Source organism: Epinephelus fuscoguttatus, linkage group LG11, assembly GCF_011397635.1.
Source record: "Epinephelus fuscoguttatus linkage group LG11, E.fuscoguttatus.final_Chr_v1".
NCBI classification, from domain to species: domain Eukaryota; kingdom Metazoa; phylum Chordata; class Actinopteri; order Perciformes; family Serranidae; genus Epinephelus; species Epinephelus fuscoguttatus.
The window spans coordinates 18,438,196-18,457,682 of NC_064762.1; the positions used below are offsets into that span (position 1 = coordinate 18,438,196).

The window sequence follows — 19,487 nt, forward strand, 5'->3', positions numbered from 1 at the left end:
TACCAGGAGTGGGGTTCGAACCCACGCGGACATATGTCCATTGGATCTTAAGTCCAACGCCTTAACCACTCGGCCATCCTGGTGTATACACCACATCCCGCCACATTTACCCTAGAAAAAATCGTCAACATGGTCAAATCTAGTTTATTATTTTATTTTTTATGACTACGGAGCTAGCAATAAACCGCTTTGTTACAATAATCCTAATTTCAACAACGCCTCGTGAGTATAACTATGATGCTAGCACGGTGTTAGCAGCTAGCAGCTAACTTGTGCAGCCTGGAGCGAACTTGCTAATGTCACGCTTGTTGACAATACATCACAGGATTCACACAAACTAACGTTGCCGCCGTAACTGTGACTGTGTGTAACGTTATGCAATAACGTGCAATGCCAGCGAGAAGAATGTTGGCTTGTTAGCTTTTGAGAACCCATGTTTCATATGGCGCTACTCCAACAAAGTTATGTTAGCTATGTAAATAACTAGCTAGCAGCTAATAGCGTTAGCATGTAGCTTAAGTTACAGCAGGCTCGCAACTGTGCACAGCACGGTTACTACACCGTCATTTCAACCATGCAGCGGAGCGTCTAGCTATTATCGCCACATACTTTGAATAAACAGGTGCGCCGAGCAAAGAAAAGCATAAGAAAATAAAAGAGACAGACACCTCTGGAGTTATTCATGCAGAAGAAGTTACCAAACTTGATTGGAGACTTGAAGCGAAAGTGACGGTTAACGTCCTGCTGGGTATTTCTGCGCCTCACTGGTGAGCGCTGGGACAGGACAGGCACCAAGTCGTTTCATTCATTTCTTTGTAGGCCTAACTTTTTAAAACAAATAATGTATTCATAAAATTATTCAAATCAAACACCACTCTCCGAATAAAGAAAAAGATATGGTTGAGTAATTTAGATAACCAGCCTACTTTATTTACAGATTATAAAAACACTTTTTCAGCAGACTGTGTAGCTTGTATGCATCATTCACACCAGAGAGGAAAGACACTGTCTCTCAAGTTTTGTCATTTTAGCAATTTTTAATCTGTTATTCTGACTCTCTTAATGCATTTTTACAAAGAAGTAAACAGGGCTCTGTGGTGCCTTTAAGTACCACCATCTCACTCCTGTCCATCCTCCTGGATCCCACTCCTGACCACAACAGACAGAACAAACCATATTAATAATAATAATAATAATAATAATGATAAACAATCAGTTACTGATAGTCAGTGAGTCAATATTATGAAGGGTTGCCAAATTTTGTAGAACATCTTAAAGAATCCCCTCAGAGAAAATCTGAACTTCTGGAGCCTGATGCACTGCAGTATCTCATGAATCCATCTATCATAAGAAGGGGGGAGGAGTGAGTCCATTTAAGGAGAACGAGTCTCATAGCAAGAAGGGTGTTAAAAGCAAGGATTTGTTGTGCAGTCTTGGGCATACTGGGCACATCTAAAATTTAAATCGAATTATCATATGGGCCAAATGAGCAACTGGTCCTAGATGCTCATACTGTGTGGCAATCCGTTTGTTTTCATAAGTCCAATGTTACTTTCTTTGCTAATATATGAACAACACACTGCACTAAAGCACCATTTAAACTGACAGGACACAGCCAATAATGTGGGTGTTACTTATTACCTGACCTTGAAGCCCTGAGTTCCTGTGTCATCTAGGTTTAGGGCCTTTTTCAGCAGCAGTGTCCAAGAATTTTCCAGAACTGTCGATTTCAAAAAGTAACTGTGTTTATTCTTCAACTCAGAAATTAACAAAAATGTCTTCTTAATCATCAAAATGAAACACTGAATTAATCATTTTATGGGTACAATGTGTGGTAAAACTGCAAAAGACCGTGGCGTCTAGAGAGGACAAGGGGACCTGATGCTGGCCAGTCAGGTGAGCTGAGGGTGTGATTTGGACGAGGTTGTTAGGGACAGCTTTCTGCGGAGCTGATGGAAGGTTTTCCAGTTGTGGAACTGATAGGACGGCTGTGACGATGTGACGAAGCCTTCGAATGCGAATGCAGAGATGACAAGAATGATGAAATGACCTGAGAAAGGACAAACACATAGGGTGATTGTTTGTTATTTTGTTTTACTGTGTGGTTTCCTTTTGTACTAATTAAATGAGCAATAGCTACTTGAGAGATTTCCCTTAATACATATTAAAAGAGCATTGGCAGAAGGAACCTGAGATGTGAGATTACTGTTTGCCAAACAAACAAACAAACAACAATTGTTTCCTCTAATTGCATGTGGCAATGAGTAACTTAAAACTTGAAACCATGCAACCTTGTAGTTCAAAATAACAAGCTATAAAAGTAACTGCATGTGTGTCAATTAACTATGAATACTCCAACAACATTCATTCTGCAGCATCATATCAAGTATTAACTAGAAACACTCAGTAGAGCACTAGATATGTCAGCTCCACATCTTGGATATTAACTAAAGGTTAATCACACACACTGAAATGTCCACAGTATTTTTCCATGCCCTATCATCAGCCTTTACATACAATGTCATGCAAAACAATTCTTAATTTGTGCAGTTTTCACAGTGGTGTCCAAAGCTTTGGGACAGACACGCAATTTGGGTGGTACCAAGTACTGCAGCTGCTTCTCTGCACCATCACCTCTCTATTGTGTGAGGTCCTGCAGATACAGTGAACCTCTTCCTGAACTATGCCTGTATGCTTTTATATGGAAATACTGGAGCCATTTTGTTCTGCAAAGCTCCATACAGTCTTTGTCTCATGTTTTTTCCTGAAACTGGCATTCCTCTGGCCTGACTCCCTCACATAAAACTGATGCAAAAGCCAATGCAAAAAGTCTGCAACTGCTAGCTGATTGCTGCATCTGCACGGCAGGCCTTCTAATCAGGAACTGGGGTGCTTGCGGACGAATTAACCAGGATAGCTTTCGCTCTGTGTTGTTGATTTTTGTCTTCGGGCTGCCATTTATGCACAGCTCATTGGGTCCACAGAAAATATTACTTGCTGTGATCCAGTGGTTGTCATTTACATTTAATATTTGCACAAATGGCTTCTGTGATGTCCCAACCACACACCCCTGGTGAAGAGTCTGATAGCAAAGGCATGACTGAAATCCATCTACATCAGGGAACTTCTGCGCAAGATAAAAACAAGCTGCATCCACTTCATCACTGCTGAGGAAAGTTTGGTGGTGCAGGATGCTTATCATTTGGTCTTGGTGAATGAATTTAGCATGTAATTGTGAAAACAATGCTGCATTAAAAATCACTTGAAAATTATCACAGAGGTACCTGTGGACATGTTGAACAAGAATCTGTTGCAGTTTGCTGGAAATAATTTGATATGATCTGTCTATGTAGAGATGAACAGGATACTGAATGGTCGATTGGTTTTGGTTCGTTATTTGATCATTTAAAAGGCTGTGGTAAAAGACCATAAAGTAATGACAGATGTAGCTGATATATTTCAACAAATGAAAATAAGAACAAAAAAGCAACTTTCCCATTTGAAACAACCTTGGTGACCCTTACGCCAGGGCCACACTGCCAACGAAGTGCTGCTCTTGCGCGAGCCCGTTCACATCAGTGCCTGCCGCGGAGTTTAACATGGGCGCCGAAAGGAAACTGGATTCGCTTCGAGGCGCTTCGAGGCTATTCGCAGCGCTTCCGCGTCCGGCGTGGCCCTGGCGTAGCGTAGCCTATAGATTAGAGTTTATGAGGTGCATTTGAATGCACCGTGAAGCCCTGTCGGCGTCCGAAGCGATGTAGACCGGCAATTATTTTCAAGCGTCTCATCCGTGTGTCCAGTGACAGACGTTGTAACACGATATATTTTTACAACTTTGTATTCACTTTGCGGACCAAGGCAAACAAAAGACATCCACTTTTATTCAGCGCATTTACCTATAAGCTACGTTGTTTCCTTTTTAGCGTCGGTAACACAACATAATACGAGCGCAGCGGCTCCATTTACTCACAGACCGCAGAAGCTCCGTCCACTGTCTCCGCTGCTTGTGTTCCTCCGCTTGTGGAGTCGATCTACTTTTGTTCAATCAAAGAGTTTTTCTTTGATTGCAGCCGTGGGTGTGTCCAAGAACTTTCCAGAACTCTCTAGAACTTTCCAGAACTCTCCAGAACTTTAGATTTAAAAAAGTAACTGCGTTTACTCTTCAACTCAAAAATGAACAAAGCTGTCTTCTTAGTTGTCAAAAGGAAACTGGGAAACGAGCAGCCACCAATCAACGTAAAGAGCACGGTCGAAAAACTTTTTAATACCAGCACCTCTTTCCCTTGACATTCAGCCTGTCCATTATCAGACACCTGCTCCTATAATACCTGGGCAGTGCGTAAAGCTCCCACACACAGCCAACAGGTAACAAAACAAAGATAACAAACAATTCCAAGTGAATTTGTTGTTAATGAAATGAACTAACAACAAACCTGGAGTCCTGTAGGAATAATGTACAGACTATGCACCAAGAGGAGGAGAAGAGAGTGTTTAAAGGCAGCCAGTAGCCCATTTTTGACCCAGGCCTCCAAGCATTGTTAAATTCGGCTGTACAGTTGCCAATGGCAGTTTTATTTATATTCATATAGCACATTTCATTACACTTAAACTCAAAGTGCTTTACATTTGAAAGACAACAGATACAATAAAATATTACACCATACGTACTGTAGACATATGATGTTTTTTGGTTGGTTAATTTTCAGTAACAAACTAATAGGCTACATAAACTAGTGGACTTGTACAGCCCTTAACTCAACACAGTTTGTTGACATAATTTAGCTTCTTCCACCAAAGTCTGACATGTTGTCTCAATAACAGCTTGTGAATCAGTGAACCGTTTAACAAATTCAACTTAAAATAACATCCCTTTAAAATGTAAATTTCTCCCCTGCTCACACATCCACAACTGAATTAATTCTGTCATGCAAATAAGGCATAAGTCTACTGTAGCTCAAACTTTAGATGGCTGGTAACAGCTCCTTTTTCACTTTGTACTCATGAGTGTGCTTGTAAAGTTGCATTAAATATTAGTTTAACACATTGCACAGCAGCATTTATTTTCAGCTGTCCATAATTTTTACACAAGTAAATGTTTTATTTCAATTTTCAATCATCCATAAAATAATGTAAAAGTCAAAATAGCCCTAAAACGTTTGGTTGTGTCTCCAGCAGGGTAGACAGGGACAACACTGCCGGAAAGGATTCTTCCTCTTGTACTGTAAGGCTCTCTTGATGTGGACATTAATTTTTTCTACATATTCCTGAGTGCCACACACATTAGCCTCAATGTTATTAACCAGACATCCCTGCTCCTCCACCAGCATGGCCATGTGCAGAAACAGATCGTGGATCTCCTTCATCCTGACCTCCAGCTCCACCAGCTCCTTGTGTCTGCCTTTGATTTCACACAGCGCCCAGCGGGACGAACGTCCGCCTTGGCTCTGCAGGCTCTGGGACAGCTCAGCCCATCCCTCGCCACCTTTGTCCACTATCACATCCAGCTGGTCGTCGGTGATTTCAGCCCCCATTATAGAGGCCTGCCTCTGGATCCTCCCCCGACATGTATCCCTCTGCATCTCCTCTGCCTCATTGTAGTCACTCATGACATCATGGAAGGCACGGGTCAGTGTGTCATGCTGAGTTCGAGCAATGCGACTAACAGCAGAGTTGGGACCTTCTTTCTCCTCCAGCTGGCTGCTCTCCTTGCCCAGGGCCTGAAGGCGGGCGTACACTGCTGCCCCACGTTGCTGGATCCCCCTGGCGATGGAGTCAGAGTCCTTTTTGATTAGGGTGAGGCGCCGCACAGAGGTGCCAAAGCGTTCATTATGTGTGCTCAGACGCTCCACCTCTAAGCGAAGCATGGAGATCTCTTTGCGTATGGAGTGGGCCTCCTCCAAGATGTTGTCAATAGCTGAGGAGTTCTCGAACACCACTGCCTGTTGTGACAGAGTCTCTTTGTCTACATCGTACTCATCTCCATAAAATTCTGGTTCGTAGTCCTCCTGCTCCTCACTAATGGTCTGCATTCTCTCCAGCATGTCCCGCATTGTGCCTGAGAAACCAGTGGAAACAAGATGTTAGTTATTGTGCTCAGATGTGGTCAAACTTTTGGTCTGATTTAGGGGAGACTATGTATGGTTGTATCAACAGAGTGGTTGTAACAGCACCAATTTTACCAAGAAGGGATGAACTATGATTCATGGAATACATTTACTGTGTGACCATCTCCTTCCTGACCTTGCATGTGAAATGTCATGAGTGAGCAGATTTTACAGCCAAAATACTGACTTTCAGTTATAAAATTATTTATTGTGATTAGTTCTGATACTGTTAAAATTAGAATTATGTAACTTGATTAGAGATTAGTCTTTAAGGTAAAACGTTTAATCTTTGCTCATTTTAAACCACCATGCTACAAAAGCTAGCCAAACAATGGTTGACAGGGGTGGGAATGGGGCATGGGGATGCAGTGGCTCATTCTATAGGGACTTGGCTTGGAAACCCAGAGGGTCGCCCATTCAAGTCCCTGTATGGACTAAGTGTGGAGTGTGAATTGGCAGCTGGAGAGGAGGATGCTGCTGTGGGCACTGGACCCCCAAAAAGCTGCTTCAGGGGAACCATACTACAGCTGATCTAATGCTCCCTTAATTGCATGTATGTGGTGTGTAAAAAGATGGATAAGCCGTAGTTACATTTTTACTGCCAGAATCATGTGGACTGACAAATAAAGAATTAAATTAATTAAATCAAATAGCTGAAACACCCCAGTGATAAGAGACACTGATAGGGGTGTGCTTGCAGACATACTAAAATCTGCATCAGATGAGGTGAAGCAGGGGAAGACAGAAAGGGCTGTCCCCAGATAATACTCTGCCATGTGGCATTGAGCAGACACTGCAAGAAATGACAAAACCTCAAGGAAAGAGGACCAGCACAGCTGCATGTGGGCAATCAGAGCAGTCAAAAATTCTTTATGCGCAGCAAGAGGATAGCTTGTGACGTACTAAGCATCTGACACAAACAGCGTAGTGACATAGACTAAAGTAAGAATTTTTAAATACTACATGTGTCAGTTTTTTATGTGTATATTCTGTAACTTTGTAATTTTTAATTCCTGATTTATTATATTAAATTAATCCCGGTTGTGGGGCAGATTGTAACGACGGAACTCCTTGTATTTGACACCAGTTAATGAATTCTGTGCCATAGCTGGATAAGCTGTAAACATTATTATTTGTAGTGAACAAATTCGGGTACTTTGTGTAAAAATTTGAGAGCTCTGACACATGAATTCAGCAAGTTAGAGGTGCTGAGAACCATACCTGGTCTCCCCTACTCTAGTGTTAAAGTAAAAGTTTAAATTAGTGTCACAGTTTCACGTATGACAATAAAATAGATACAATTTGTAATACAAAACTAGTACGACATACCTTCTATATGTTGGGTTGTAGACACCCTCATTATAGTATAACCCTCCTCATAGTGATAGATTCATAGTTATTTTACCCAGGGAAACTACACCACCCATCCAAAGCCAATATATCAGTATTATATAATTACCGCCACAATTACTGGTCAGTTTTATCAACAGTAGGATTTCGGTCTATGTTGAACAACAGTGACAGCAGTCACAGCTTTACACCAGGAACAAGGAAGAAACGGGCTCACTGAAAAACAGGTATTTCCTTTGAAAGTGGGGTTAAGGCAGAAAATAGTGTTGCATAATGTATGTTTAACTAGTTATTCAATATATAAATTTTGTCAGCCACATGCTTCACAAAACTCTCAAAACTGTGGTGCTTGCCTTAATCTCTGTCACTGATTCTTTAATGCAGTCTCACACAAAATTAGTTTCCTTAAAGAAAAATAAAATCATGAAACTGTCTTAAAAGCTATCAGAATGCATGATCAAACATTTAAATGTCATCTTTTTGATGGCTATTGGATCAGCCCTGTCTTTCTGCACTAATTAAGCCCAATTATCCACTTGTCTCCAGGTGCCTCTGCCACCTATCACCCAAGAAAATGAACTATCATTTGTCTATCATTTCAAAGTGTCTTACCTCTTGTGACTGGCTCCCACAAAATCAGAAAGCAAGTAAATCACTTTAAAGTGTCGCAGGCTGATTTGTTTGTTCCGAGGCACTTAGGAAACACATATTTTTACTGTGTTGAGTCTGTCTGTCTGCTTTTCAGCATGTGTGTGACTGCCACCCCTTCCCAGGTGACAGACATGGGCCTTCCCACTGCAACGCTCAATACTTCCTTGAAGGAAGGTGCATTTTTGTGTGTGTGTGTGTGTGTGTGTGTGTGTGTGTGTGTGTGTGGTTCTTTCCATTTCAGGAAGCAGGGTCAGTTGAGAGACAGCATTCCTGTGATACAATGCATCCAGGACAAGTGTCTGTGAGAAAGCTAGACTGAAATGTTTGACATGGCATCACTGGACTAATTTGTGAAGTGGGGTGCTGCTGAGCTGGCACACAGAGTTTGGGAGTAATAGAGTACAAGTAACTAAGTTGCATCTTAAGAACGTGACGCAAGCAAGGCCCCATTGTGTTTTTCAGCTAATACCTCCCACTTCTGGTCATCTGCAGCATCGTTTATAACAGCATTTTCAGGTGAACATAAAAAAACTTGTATTTCAGTGTGTTGAAAACCTAATGACATAAGCACTTACAGTGATTCTGACTGTTGCTTAAATCAACTTGTGTTCTTTCAAATGAGACCATGCATGTACATATACTACAATGGAAAGGAGAACAGCATTCATTTTGACTTTCGGTATGCCTTGGATAGGCATTTGAGGTGAAATTAAGTTGACAGATTCAGTGTGCCACATTCGCTTGCTGTTAGGACACCGTGTAAAAGTCATATGAGACACATATTTCCCATAAACGGCTTTTAAATGAGGGTGTGCAGTGCAGCTGCCACGTGATAATGTCAGAGCAGATCCACAGCCAAGATACTGATATATGTTTAAGGCATGAAAATATAAGACCCAGACAAATGAGTCCAACAAGACAATTTCAAAGTATACCAAAAGTAATCTGAACTATTTAGAATATGTTACTTAGTTTGAATAATCTAATGAAATGCATCACATATTTCATTTTATGGCATGTATTCATTAATCTGTAGTGGAATGCATTGTAAAAGCTGCTATGAACCGTGTCATTCTCTGAGGTGTAATTTCCACTGAAGATGGGGAGGAGATGTCCTTTGTAAATCATGCTTGATACGCTACTTGTAATTATAATAATAATAGATTTTATTTATAGGCATCTTTCAAGACACTCAAGGTCACCTTACAAGTAAAGATAGAGAGTAACAGCATATTAAAAAAAGTCAATATGATAGGGGATGAAGTAACATAAAAAAAGAAAAATTAAATACAATATAATGTTCTGACTGAGAATGTGAATTGAGCTGTTGATTTTGCTCTGATGTACTCCAAAAAATGCCACAGAGGTGTTGTATAATTAGCATATTTAGTACTACACTGGCAGAATCTAACATGATGACCAACTGAATTATTTCCTAAATCTTGTTGTGGTTACTGTAGTCCCTAAATGTATGTAACAATGCCTGAAAAAGGGTATTCAAATCACTTTTCTTTCTGTGGGAGAACCCCCAGAACCTATGTTCAAACAGAAATAAAGCCAGACTCACACCAATTTTTAATATAACTATTTATGTAATATACATGACACAACAGAAGAAAGGTATTATCATACATATAGTCATACAAGTAGCAGTGAAAAGTAGCAGATAGGGGTACATCACAGCACATTAGAAGTGTGATCCCTGACACCCCTGCATAACATTTAGAATCTAGTAAAACATATAGTAAAACTGCGGCCGCTCCTCACTTACTGTGTCCTCAAAGAGATGGTAAATATGAGGAATGATAGCGGATTTTGACAGTGTGAATACAGTATGACTGGTCACTATCAACACAAGAATTTCATAATTTATACATATAGTAAGGCAGAAGATATTTACAGTTGAATCAACCCCATAAGCTGTACAATTTTTAAAACAATTCCTTTCAGCCATACATCTAGGATATCTGTTTTTACAGACACTTGAACATGTTTTAGGTGCATATCATAACATTTCTTTCAGCTTAACTACTTGGATAATTTACTGCATCAGAAATCATTGTTTGGGTAGCATGACCCACACAAACATGTATCCCATCTTTGAATTAATCTGCAAACATCACCATCATCAATCTTTGAGTTGTGTGATTTGGTATAAACTCATCAGGCTATAAAAACATGAACAGTAATTTCAGGTACTATTTGTTTCAGGTCTGCCCCACACCTCAGTCATGGGGGGGTGAATTCTGATTTGAGATACCTGCCTCAAGCCTCTCATACAAACATTACAGACATCAATGAATTACTGAAATACATTTTTTTATATTTTATCTGAGCATTATTGTCTCTCTATACACATAAAACCTTTATTTCACTTCCTGTTTTTTATATCTACAGCTCTACAGGTCAGTAAGACAAGTGTGCCAGTGAAACATACAGAAATTATTTCATGTCATTAAGATTTTCCACTTCTCTTTGCATATTTTGCCATCCCTCTACCCATTTTTGTCCTGTTCAGTCATTAGTCGACACACGGGAAACAGCTGCAAAACATCTTTCTAAAGGGGTTGTTCTTGTCATGACGTTTGGCCCTGCCCAGTTTGACGAGAGCCTCCTGTATGCCTTCATCAGTTTTCTGAACATTGGTTTGGATGGTGGTCAGCATGGGGCCTTGCTCCTCCACCAGCATAGCAATGTCCAGGAAAATCTCATGGATGCCCTGGATACGGCTCTCAAGGTCCAGCAACTCTTGGTGGCGTTTCTCAATCTGGGACAGAGCAGATCGAGCCGTTTTACCCTCAGCCATGACGTTGTCAGTAAAGATGTTCCACTGACCCTTCTCGATCATCTCCTCCACCTCCTCCCCTGACACCTCACGTCCCACTATCTCCATCTGCCTCTGGATCTGGGCTTTACAGTTCTCCCTATGGCTCATCTCGGCCTCATTATAGTCAAACATGGCATCGCGGAAGCCATTGCTGAGGCAAGCATACTGGGTTCTGGCGATACGTGTGACGGCGGAATTTGAGCCGTGTTCTTCTTCTAGCTTGTGGGCTGTGTTGTCCATTTCCTTCAGGCGTCCCAGCACATCCTCAGCCCGAGTCTTTATATCAGCACCAATAGCATTGGAGTCTCTTTTGATAGTGCTCATGGTGGTGACGCCCTGGAGTATGCGAGAGTTCTGCTCACGGAGCCTTTTGTTCTCCAGGCGGATGAGCTGGATCTCTCTGTGGATGTCCTGTGACTGGGAGAAGACCTCGACCAGAGCGGGGCTGTTGTCAAACACCACTGCCTCATGGGGCAACTCCTCCTCCAGGTCCACGTTACTGAAGGCATCGGAGACAGTGGACTCCGCATACTCCATCTGCTCCACATGGCCGTTGGACAGTTCCTGCAGGTTGCTCAGTCTGTCCCTCATGGTTGGGCCGGAGAACAAGTGACGGTTACAATGTCAAGATGAATTTCTGTGTCTGGTTATCTCCCCTCCTCTAATACACATTGGAAAAGATGACTCACCAAGGATGGCTGACCTGAAAGGGCAAACAACAAATCTTTAGCTTCACACCACAGATGACTTGATAAAACAAAAATATTAATAAACGGACACAGATTACATTTAAGACGCAAGCAGAAAACACTTGCAAGTTCAAACACACCCAGTCTCTCATCTAAACTGGCAAAAGCCTTTTCCGTCTTCTTTCAGCAGTCACCCAGCACTAGTCTAACAGGTTCTCAGAAGAATAGTCAAAGGTGTTGCTCCTCACCAAACTAGTTCTTTTAACTTGTGATCCGTCTGACGTCTTTATCCAGACATTCAGTATGACTTTTAATCTAACTGGCGCATCAGAATCAGCAGATACTGGAGTATCTTGGATCTCCAGTTTGAGCAATACTCCAAACATAAAAAACAACATTGCCCTTGTGAAAAAAGAACTCATACCTGATGTTTTTGTATTGTCTTTTTCTACCTTCAGCTGGGTATAAATGTATTTAATTGTGATCACAACAGGCTTTAAACAAGTTGAAATTTTGTGGATAAAATATCTAAAGGTATGAATACTGCTATTGACTCAAGTGCTCCTGGTCATTAGATTAAAAATAATTATTCTAGACTATTAAATTTATTATCATTAGTCAGTAGCTAATAAATAAATAAATAAAATAAATAAATAAATAAGTAAAATAAAAATAAAAAATACTATTTTATAGTAGGGATTATTCAGATGATCTACAACAGCTCAGTCTCATGGTTAAAATATCATCAAAGTAAATGGCAAGGGGTTATACAGACATGTTGTACCGTTTAGACTTTATATATGGTACAAATAATAAGCAATGTAAAATCTATGCAAATTAATTTTAAAGATATGCTGTTTTTTTCCTCTTTTTTGCAATTAAATACATAAATAAATAAAAATAAATGTTATTTTCGTATCTATCCATCTGTCTACCCCACTTGAGTATCTCTCACCAGAGGGGCTAAATCTCAGGCACATGTTAGGACAGACCCCAACACACACAGGTTCATCATTTCTTACAATATTGGCAGCTTACTGGTGTAAGGTTTTCTCTTTTTCATACAGGATTACAAAGGAAATCAAAGGAGAGCGTCTTACCTGTTGTGCTCTGATGAACACAGGGATCAAACTTTGTCCGTTAACGTAAGATGGCCGTGGTGCCACAGCACCATCCTACAGTTGTGAAGTCGACCGCTCCGTACTGTGAGCAGGAACAAAGGGCCCTACATGCGTAATGCAGCTATCTTTGGAGCCTAAACTGGTATTCAACTGTGGTTTAGAGCCACACCATGCGACTGTACTGATGTGACTTGAGGAATGAAGCCCGGTCGGTTTGGCCTCTGCAGTGACGCTGCGCCTCAGGAGCGTCGATTGGACAGGGTGAGGTGTGAGCAGCTGGTGTGGATGAACCGACTGAGTGCCAATTCAAGCGCACAGGCCTCTTTTTCCTAGGGCAGAACTGTTAGAAAATGAAAGGGGGAGTCCAGAACAGGTGATTTTTTGACTCTGGCGACACCTGTCAGTCACTATATTTGTCTGTTGAGCTGCAGCCGCCGTGGAAACGTTTTATTTGTGAGTTTTGATGGCAGTGATACCTGACGGTGCTGGGGCCAGTGGAGCCAGTTGCCGTTGAGATTTACCAGTCACGCCCAAATGACTTCTGAAAGTCCTCTCTTGTGTTATGTGTGTGAATATGTGTGTGAGAGAGACAGTCTCACTTGTACTGTTGTTAAGGTAAATTTGATATTAAGTGACGTTTGCTCAGATATTGGCATTAATTATTATTTTCCATCATTTAAAAATGTGGTTTTGTGGAGAGTATGGAGTAAGTATTTGATGCCCTTTAAGAGGTTTTTCAACAAGGTGTATAACCACCAGATGGCAAAAAATCTGGGACCACTATCGGATGGAACAAATTACATACTCATTAAGATTACAGAAATCCCTCTTTACTAAATGATAGAGTCCTGTCATGGTTTTATTAATACAGTGAGGTTTATCATGCAGTAGGGCTCTGCCAGACTTTTACGTTTACATCCCCCTATGCACATATCACACATATACTTTATCTGTGTGATTATAATGTGGAGTGGACAATTATTACTATTATTTTTCATTCCTTTTTTTAAAACGTATTTTTATATTTTTGTATTAAGTTCTGCTTTTTCTAACCAATGGGTAAAGATGTCAGAGTGGATGTCTATGCTGTCTTCTTCAAGTTTGGGTAATTTCTGAATACATTGTGTATGAATGTTATATACATCTTGGAAAAGGGGAAACATATACACTGTATTGTTGTTGGTGAAAACTAAATAAAAAATTAAGTTCTAAGACAGGGGCCCCTTTTGAAATTAAATAGGCTACTTGGATTGCAGCAGAAAAATGCAGCCTATAGTAGAACTGCAGGCTATCTGCCATAAAATCAATAGGCTGTATAAGAGTATACAGTAAGGAATAACATATTTTGTTCTCTTTTCATATGAAGCGTTTCAAACGTGACAACATAAACATTCTAGATAAGTCCTTTTGTATTTCCAGTGAGGATGTTTTGCAGTGCATGTGAATGACATCATCTGAGAGGAAGTAAACATGGCCCTAAGCTGTTGCCTAATTCCTTTAAAATGGTGGCAATTCATTCCTTCTTGTGAATGTCTAACACATTTGTTTTACATTATGATGTAATGTTCATTTGTTTGGACACAGTGGGAGTAGTTGTCTCGTCACACCAAAGTAGAAAAAGGACTTTGCTTTGCTTAGTTTGTCAGCTGGTTCTACTGTAATACATGACTGCCCACCTGTGGCACTCCTTTAACAATGGCATGAGACTACTTCTTAAACTTCCACGATGGTGCAGTGCCAGCCAAATGTTTGTAAATGTAAAGTTGGTGTGCATACCTCTCCTGCTTTAATATGAAATCTTATATATCGATATATGTGCAGACTCTCTGTCTAAGAAAATGCAATTATCCAGGCCTTGGCCAAGGTTTTCATTGAGGCTGTGGGGCCAGTGGCTCTCCAGCTTGTTTGTAGGTGCAGTTTATTGAATTATGTCTTTTTATATTAACTTGATTAGCATGATGTAGAGTTGGGTATTTCTTGTCTTTTATATATATATATATATATATAGTATTTATTATATCATATTTATGTATACAGACTATTGTAACTCTGTGTCCTTATTTAAGTCATTATCATTGCATCAATTATTCTCTAAAAAAAAGGAAATCGACCAAAACCTTGAATCTGTGTACTCCATATAACATGCTATGAAATGATGTATGATTTCTGTTAGTGCTCTGATCCCCTGGCATTATCTGTTTATGTATGTTTTCCTGCTGTTTGATAATACAAAGTAAAAAAAAGAGAACTAAATAAAATAATACATAAATAAATGCCTTGTTTGTTTTGTCTATTTTGTGTTTAACACATAGGTCTATTTGCATAACTGTAAACCCTGAGCAAAGACAAAGCTTAGGATTTACTCTATTGCAAAACAGCTGCATGAAACTATCATCTAAAAACTTTCTCAAAATTAAATCCAGAGACACTTTGGTTCAGCTTTTTCCTTTTTCTTTTTAAATTACTATTTTAAATATTTGTTGAACCTCTATAATGTTCCCCACCCCAATAGGCCATCATCTTTTTTCACTGAGAACCTACCTGGATGTACAGGTAATAGTTTGTGAACTAATGTGACCTTAATCTAAAAAGATATCTGCATATGTATGTATATGCTTATCGTCGTCAGACCGCCAGCTGAGAGACTGATGTGACCTGATTTGTCCTCTTCTATGTGCCAATATTGCACGTGAACGCGCGTGCTCGTAACCTCAAGCATGTCTGTTCCTCTGAGCATGCTGCTTTCAGATGTATCTCGGAAATTTGAAGGAACTATAGCAATGTCCCGCCTAATTAATAATAAAAGAACGCGTGCCAAAAAGGTTAGATACGCATTACATTGTGTAAATTATATTAGATTTATCGTGTTGATAAAATGCTTCTGAGCGATAGGGCGTGACGTCCGAATTGCCTTGCCTTTAACGTTATACGACTTAAAGCGTCATAATGGGATGTTAATGTATATCGGCCGCAGAGTGCTCAAATTTCCGAGTGTCCCTGAAGACAGCGTACCTCCATCAGCACCCTGTCGCTAGCTATCTCAACTTTCTTTTTGTTCCTCCGGGAGTTTGAGTCCTTCGCTAAACGCCGCAAGACCAACAAGGAGAAGAAAAAACGTAAACGCCACGATAAAAAAAAAACACTTAAAGAAACAGCCATGAAGTTGTCAATGATTCGCAGTGCCTGTGGCAGCCTTCGGATACATCCAGCCCGACCAGGAAGCAGAGTCAGCGGCTTTCCGAGGAGATGCCTACCGGTTGGTCCTGCCCACGGTCGGATCTTCATCAGGGCGGCAAGCGCTACTAGCAGCGGCGGTACCAAGCAGAAGTTAGCCGATAACTTTGGGCAACTGTCCCAAAAGGAAGATGGGTTAGAGAGCGACAGTGTTTTGAGGTAAACAGGAAATAAAAACGGTAAAACATATGTGACCACACGTTATTGAATTAATGTTTTCCTTGTGTTATTTTTAACCAAATATAAGATAAAAGTCGAGCTTGCTGCAGTGATAAACAATGGTCAGTATCTTCCGACTCGCCGTAGCTTTTGTAGTTGGATAGTGGCAGTTTCGCACGTGTAGTCGGAGAGGGTCATCATAGTCATCAGAGGGTCTCCAGCCAGCTGATGTAACTCTGCTCTGTTGTTGCCAAACACACTATGCTAAAATGTGCCTAGGGAATTAAGCCAAACACATATGGGTGAATGTGCTGTACTGAAGAGTTATGTGACACAAACTGAGACACCTAGATGTGGATTTAGCAGTGTTAAAGACCCTGCAGAATATATAGGTCAGTGTGTTAACTGTAGATATTAACATATGGGCCCCTCCCACACCTTATCACGTGCGCAGTTAGGTGCTCACTTACAATTATTATTAATTTAATTTTTAAACAGATATTTCCGTGATACTTTTTGATTTTACTGGAGTGTTATTCCTTTAACTGCAGCAAAGATGGCTAAATTACCCTCTTTATGATGTATTAAGTGGGATTACATAGGGGTTTCACAGGGGGTATTACTATGTCATTTGAAGAGGGCAAGTGAGAGAGTTTGAGGCATAATTTACAGCCACAAACACAGCATAGCCCTAAATGGATGATTGGGCATTGTTTACCAGTTTGTTTTCTCTCACAGGGATGTGATTCAGAGCACCGAGGAGGCCATGTTGGCTCTGCAGAGAGGGAATCCATCAGTCCAGCCTTTGCTAGCCATTATACAGGTATTGTAAGCAAAAACAGAAGAATGAGAACATGTGTGTAAATACAAGTTACTCTTTTGTGAAAGGTTGCCTTGAAGTATTTTAAAAACCTAGAGTAAAAAAAAAGTAGTATGATGCCAATTTACCTCAGCAGAGTTGTGTTGTGCTAGTAGTGACCTGATTACATCAGGTTTATGATTTCACTGAAGCCATTGAAGATGCCTGTGTTATCAGGTCTGTGGGTTATTTTTCTCAGTGTGCTGTTTTTATCTCAAAGGCAGGTAAAGATGACAGCTTGTTGGAGGTCAATAAGAAAATGGCAGAAATGGTAAATTTCTCTCTTGCTCTTATCCATGTTGTCTTTTCCACAAATCTACTCAACGTTTCAACCCTCTCCTTGTCTGTATGTCAACAGATCGGCATAAATGTCATCCAGATTTGTCTGTCAAAGGAGTGCAGTGAAGACGAAGTAAGTGAAGCTGACTCACAAATATGGCTGGTTTACCTCAGCGGCAAATAACAAGGAAATCTCTTCCGCCCCGTAATTATTTAGCAAGTTGGTGCATGATTTACCCTTCCTGTGGCTTTTGTCTGTGCAGCATATGATCATAGTGGTTGTGTGGAGTGTAATTACAACATAAGGTTTGATGTTGTTAAAACCTAACTTGACTTTCAGTCATCATCTCTCAACTGTTACATGACTAATCCCTGATTTCCTAATACATTTAGTCACTTTTTAGGGTTCTGTTTAATTTCATTTTTCACCACATGGTATTTCCCAACATTGTGTAACTGGGACTAGAAAAACAGTCTCTCAGCTGTGGCTCTCTTTGCCCAGACTGAAGTAGCCTCTTGAGTCGTATAGAAAGGATGAAACCCTGGGAACAGCTCAGGTATTTCCTCTGACAGTTGATGATTTGTATTACAGCTCCTGGCCTCAAGGACTCAACTAATGTACTGATCCACTGCTCTACTTTCACACATCTTGCCTCTGTTTTATCAAAATCTCCACCACCAATCTGCCACAACTGTTTTCTCCCACCTTTCCTTTCTCCCTCAGAAATTATTATATTTTATGTGCTGTCAAGAGCACTGACCTGTAAAATTTGATGGTGCACTTGCTGTCTCACTCTTTCCCTTGTTGTTAATCAGCACGTTCCCTTTAAAGATCAAGATACTTAATCTTTTAGTTGTGAAGGCCGGAGTTTTCTGTAGACCATAGCATTCAGACAGTACTCGTACCGGCATGTGTGACATTAACATTTGAATGTGTTACATTTCCACAACGATTGCAACTGTGCTCGCAAATACTGTGAACTTTTTCCACCAAAAAACTAATTTCTGTTTGTGTGTGTTTTGTCTTCGTGTGAATGCATGTAGATTGTAGAGGAGGTGTTGAAACTGAATGAAGACCCCAGGGTGCACGGAGTTTACCTCCACCTCCCCCCTGCTTCCCTCACCAATAGAGTGCTGAGCACACTCAAACCAGAGAAGGACGTAGACGGGTAAAAACCTGCAAAAGCCAACTCCAATCACTGCATTTAAAAACTGCTGAATTTTCGAATCTCAGTGACATAACAGTGAAGAGCGTATCTCTTCCAAATGTCACATTCTGTTTAAATATCTTTTAACTGTGTTGATTTAAGATATGTTGTCTTCCCTAAATCATTTGTATTCTCTTAAAACTGGCATGGCCCGTTGTTTCATGTATCGACAGTAGACATTTTTATGCAGCAGTCTGCCAAGTATCAGCTGTCTTAACAGAAATAAACCCATTCACTCATGTGGTACATCAAATGAGAAAAGGCTGCACAGTATTAAGATCGTCTAAATGCAGAGTGTGTGACTTCAGCAGACAAGTAAATTTGGAAGGCACCCTTCATAATCAACACAAATTGACAAAAAGTCTAAGATCAGCCAGGACAAATCATGTAAAGCAAAGTCATGAAAAATAGTTGAGGTTGTTCTGTTGTGTTTTTTGACCTGCAATCCTAGAAGTGACAAGCCTCCAGGGAGGAGAATTATTAATTTATTTTGATATATGGAAAATGGATTCTCTTGTATTTATGTCCATTTTTGTCTTGATGTAGGATATCCGATTTGAATGTGGGCCGTCTGGTACGAGGAGACCTGAGCAAAGGCTTTGTGCCCCCCATTGCGAGCGCTGTCCTGTATCTGCTGGAGAAACACGGTATACACTTTGACATCTGTAGCTTTAACAGTGCTTACATTTACCTCTAAAGGGACACTATTCAGAGACGTAACAGCATCCAAAATGCAGGTGAAGCTGATAAAATGAAAGCGCGAGTCTGATCATGGAAAGCAACAGTAGCAGCAAGCTCCGACAATCAGAGCCTGTTTAGACCTGGCATTAACATGCGTTTTGGTGATTTAAACACAAGTGGACAGCCAAGACACATTGCTGTTCATTCCTGTGCCTGTCATGTGTCTCCAGCTGACCACTTGTGTTCACATTTTGTTACTGGCACACGCACAGTTATTATGTCCACAAGTTTGCCAGCTGCTGTGTAGCGTCCTTGCTAGTCATGT

The 19,487-nt window shown here is 40.5% G+C and overlaps 3 protein-coding genes, 1 long non-coding RNA gene and 1 other non-coding gene across 7 annotated transcripts in view; 1 reads left to right on the forward strand and 4 right to left on the reverse strand.

Annotated features, from left to right (window-relative positions):
- On the reverse strand, positions 1 to 83 carry trnal-uaa (transfer RNA leucine (anticodon UAA)). The gene has a single exon. It is a non-coding gene; the product is annotated as a tRNA-Leu (tRNA).
- Positions 84 to 1,052: 969 nt separating this feature from the next.
- LOC125897505 (uncharacterized) lies at positions 1,053 to 4,322 on the reverse strand. Of its 3 annotated transcripts, none has more exons than XR_007450438.1 (3): positions 3,971 to 4,322; positions 1,642 to 2,050; positions 1,053 to 1,149 (listed from the first exon to the last, which is right to left on the reverse strand). It is a non-coding gene; the product is annotated as an uncharacterized LOC125897505 (long non-coding RNA). The 3 variants fall into 3 exon arrangements; XR_007450439.1 differs by having other exon boundaries at positions 1,078 to 1,149; positions 1,647 to 2,050; XR_007450437.1 differs by lacking the exon at positions 1,053 to 1,149 and having other exon boundaries at positions 1,728 to 2,050; positions 3,897 to 4,322.
- A 229-nt stretch (positions 4,323 to 4,551) lies between these two features.
- On the reverse strand, positions 4,552 to 8,219 carry LOC125897506 (syntaxin-11-like). Its single transcript, XM_049590880.1, has 2 exons — positions 8,067 to 8,219; positions 4,552 to 6,055 (listed from the first exon to the last, which is right to left on the reverse strand). The coding sequence occupies exon 2, from the start codon at positions 6,048 to 6,050 to the stop codon at positions 5,148 to 5,150; it is 903 nt and encodes a 300-aa protein (XP_049446837.1). The 5' UTR covers positions 6,051 to 6,055; positions 8,067 to 8,219; the 3' UTR covers positions 4,552 to 5,147.
- A 1,458-nt stretch (positions 8,220 to 9,677) lies between these two features.
- stx11b.1 (syntaxin 11b, tandem duplicate 1) lies at positions 9,678 to 13,738 on the reverse strand. Its single transcript, XM_049590882.1, has 2 exons — positions 12,722 to 13,738; positions 9,678 to 11,635 (listed from the first exon to the last, which is right to left on the reverse strand). The coding sequence occupies exon 2, from the start codon at positions 11,521 to 11,523 to the stop codon at positions 10,627 to 10,629; it is 897 nt and encodes a 298-aa protein (XP_049446839.1). The 5' UTR covers positions 11,524 to 11,635; positions 12,722 to 13,738; the 3' UTR covers positions 9,678 to 10,626.
- Positions 13,739 to 15,745: 2,007 nt separating this feature from the next.
- mthfd1l (methylenetetrahydrofolate dehydrogenase (NADP+ dependent) 1 like) overlaps positions 15,746 to 19,487 on the forward strand; it is a 47,799-nt gene continuing 44,057 nt past the window's right edge. Inside the window, exons 1-6 of the mRNA XM_049590448.1 lie at positions 15,746 to 16,135; positions 16,874 to 16,958; positions 17,215 to 17,265; positions 17,353 to 17,406; positions 18,318 to 18,442; positions 19,028 to 19,128. Of these exons, the coding sequence (XP_049446405.1) occupies positions 15,900 to 16,135; positions 16,874 to 16,958; positions 17,215 to 17,265; positions 17,353 to 17,406; positions 18,318 to 18,442; positions 19,028 to 19,128 (652 nt within the window). The 5' untranslated portion in view covers positions 15,746 to 15,899. The remainder of the gene's footprint in view (positions 16,136 to 16,873; positions 16,959 to 17,214; positions 17,266 to 17,352; positions 17,407 to 18,317; positions 18,443 to 19,027; positions 19,129 to 19,487) is intronic.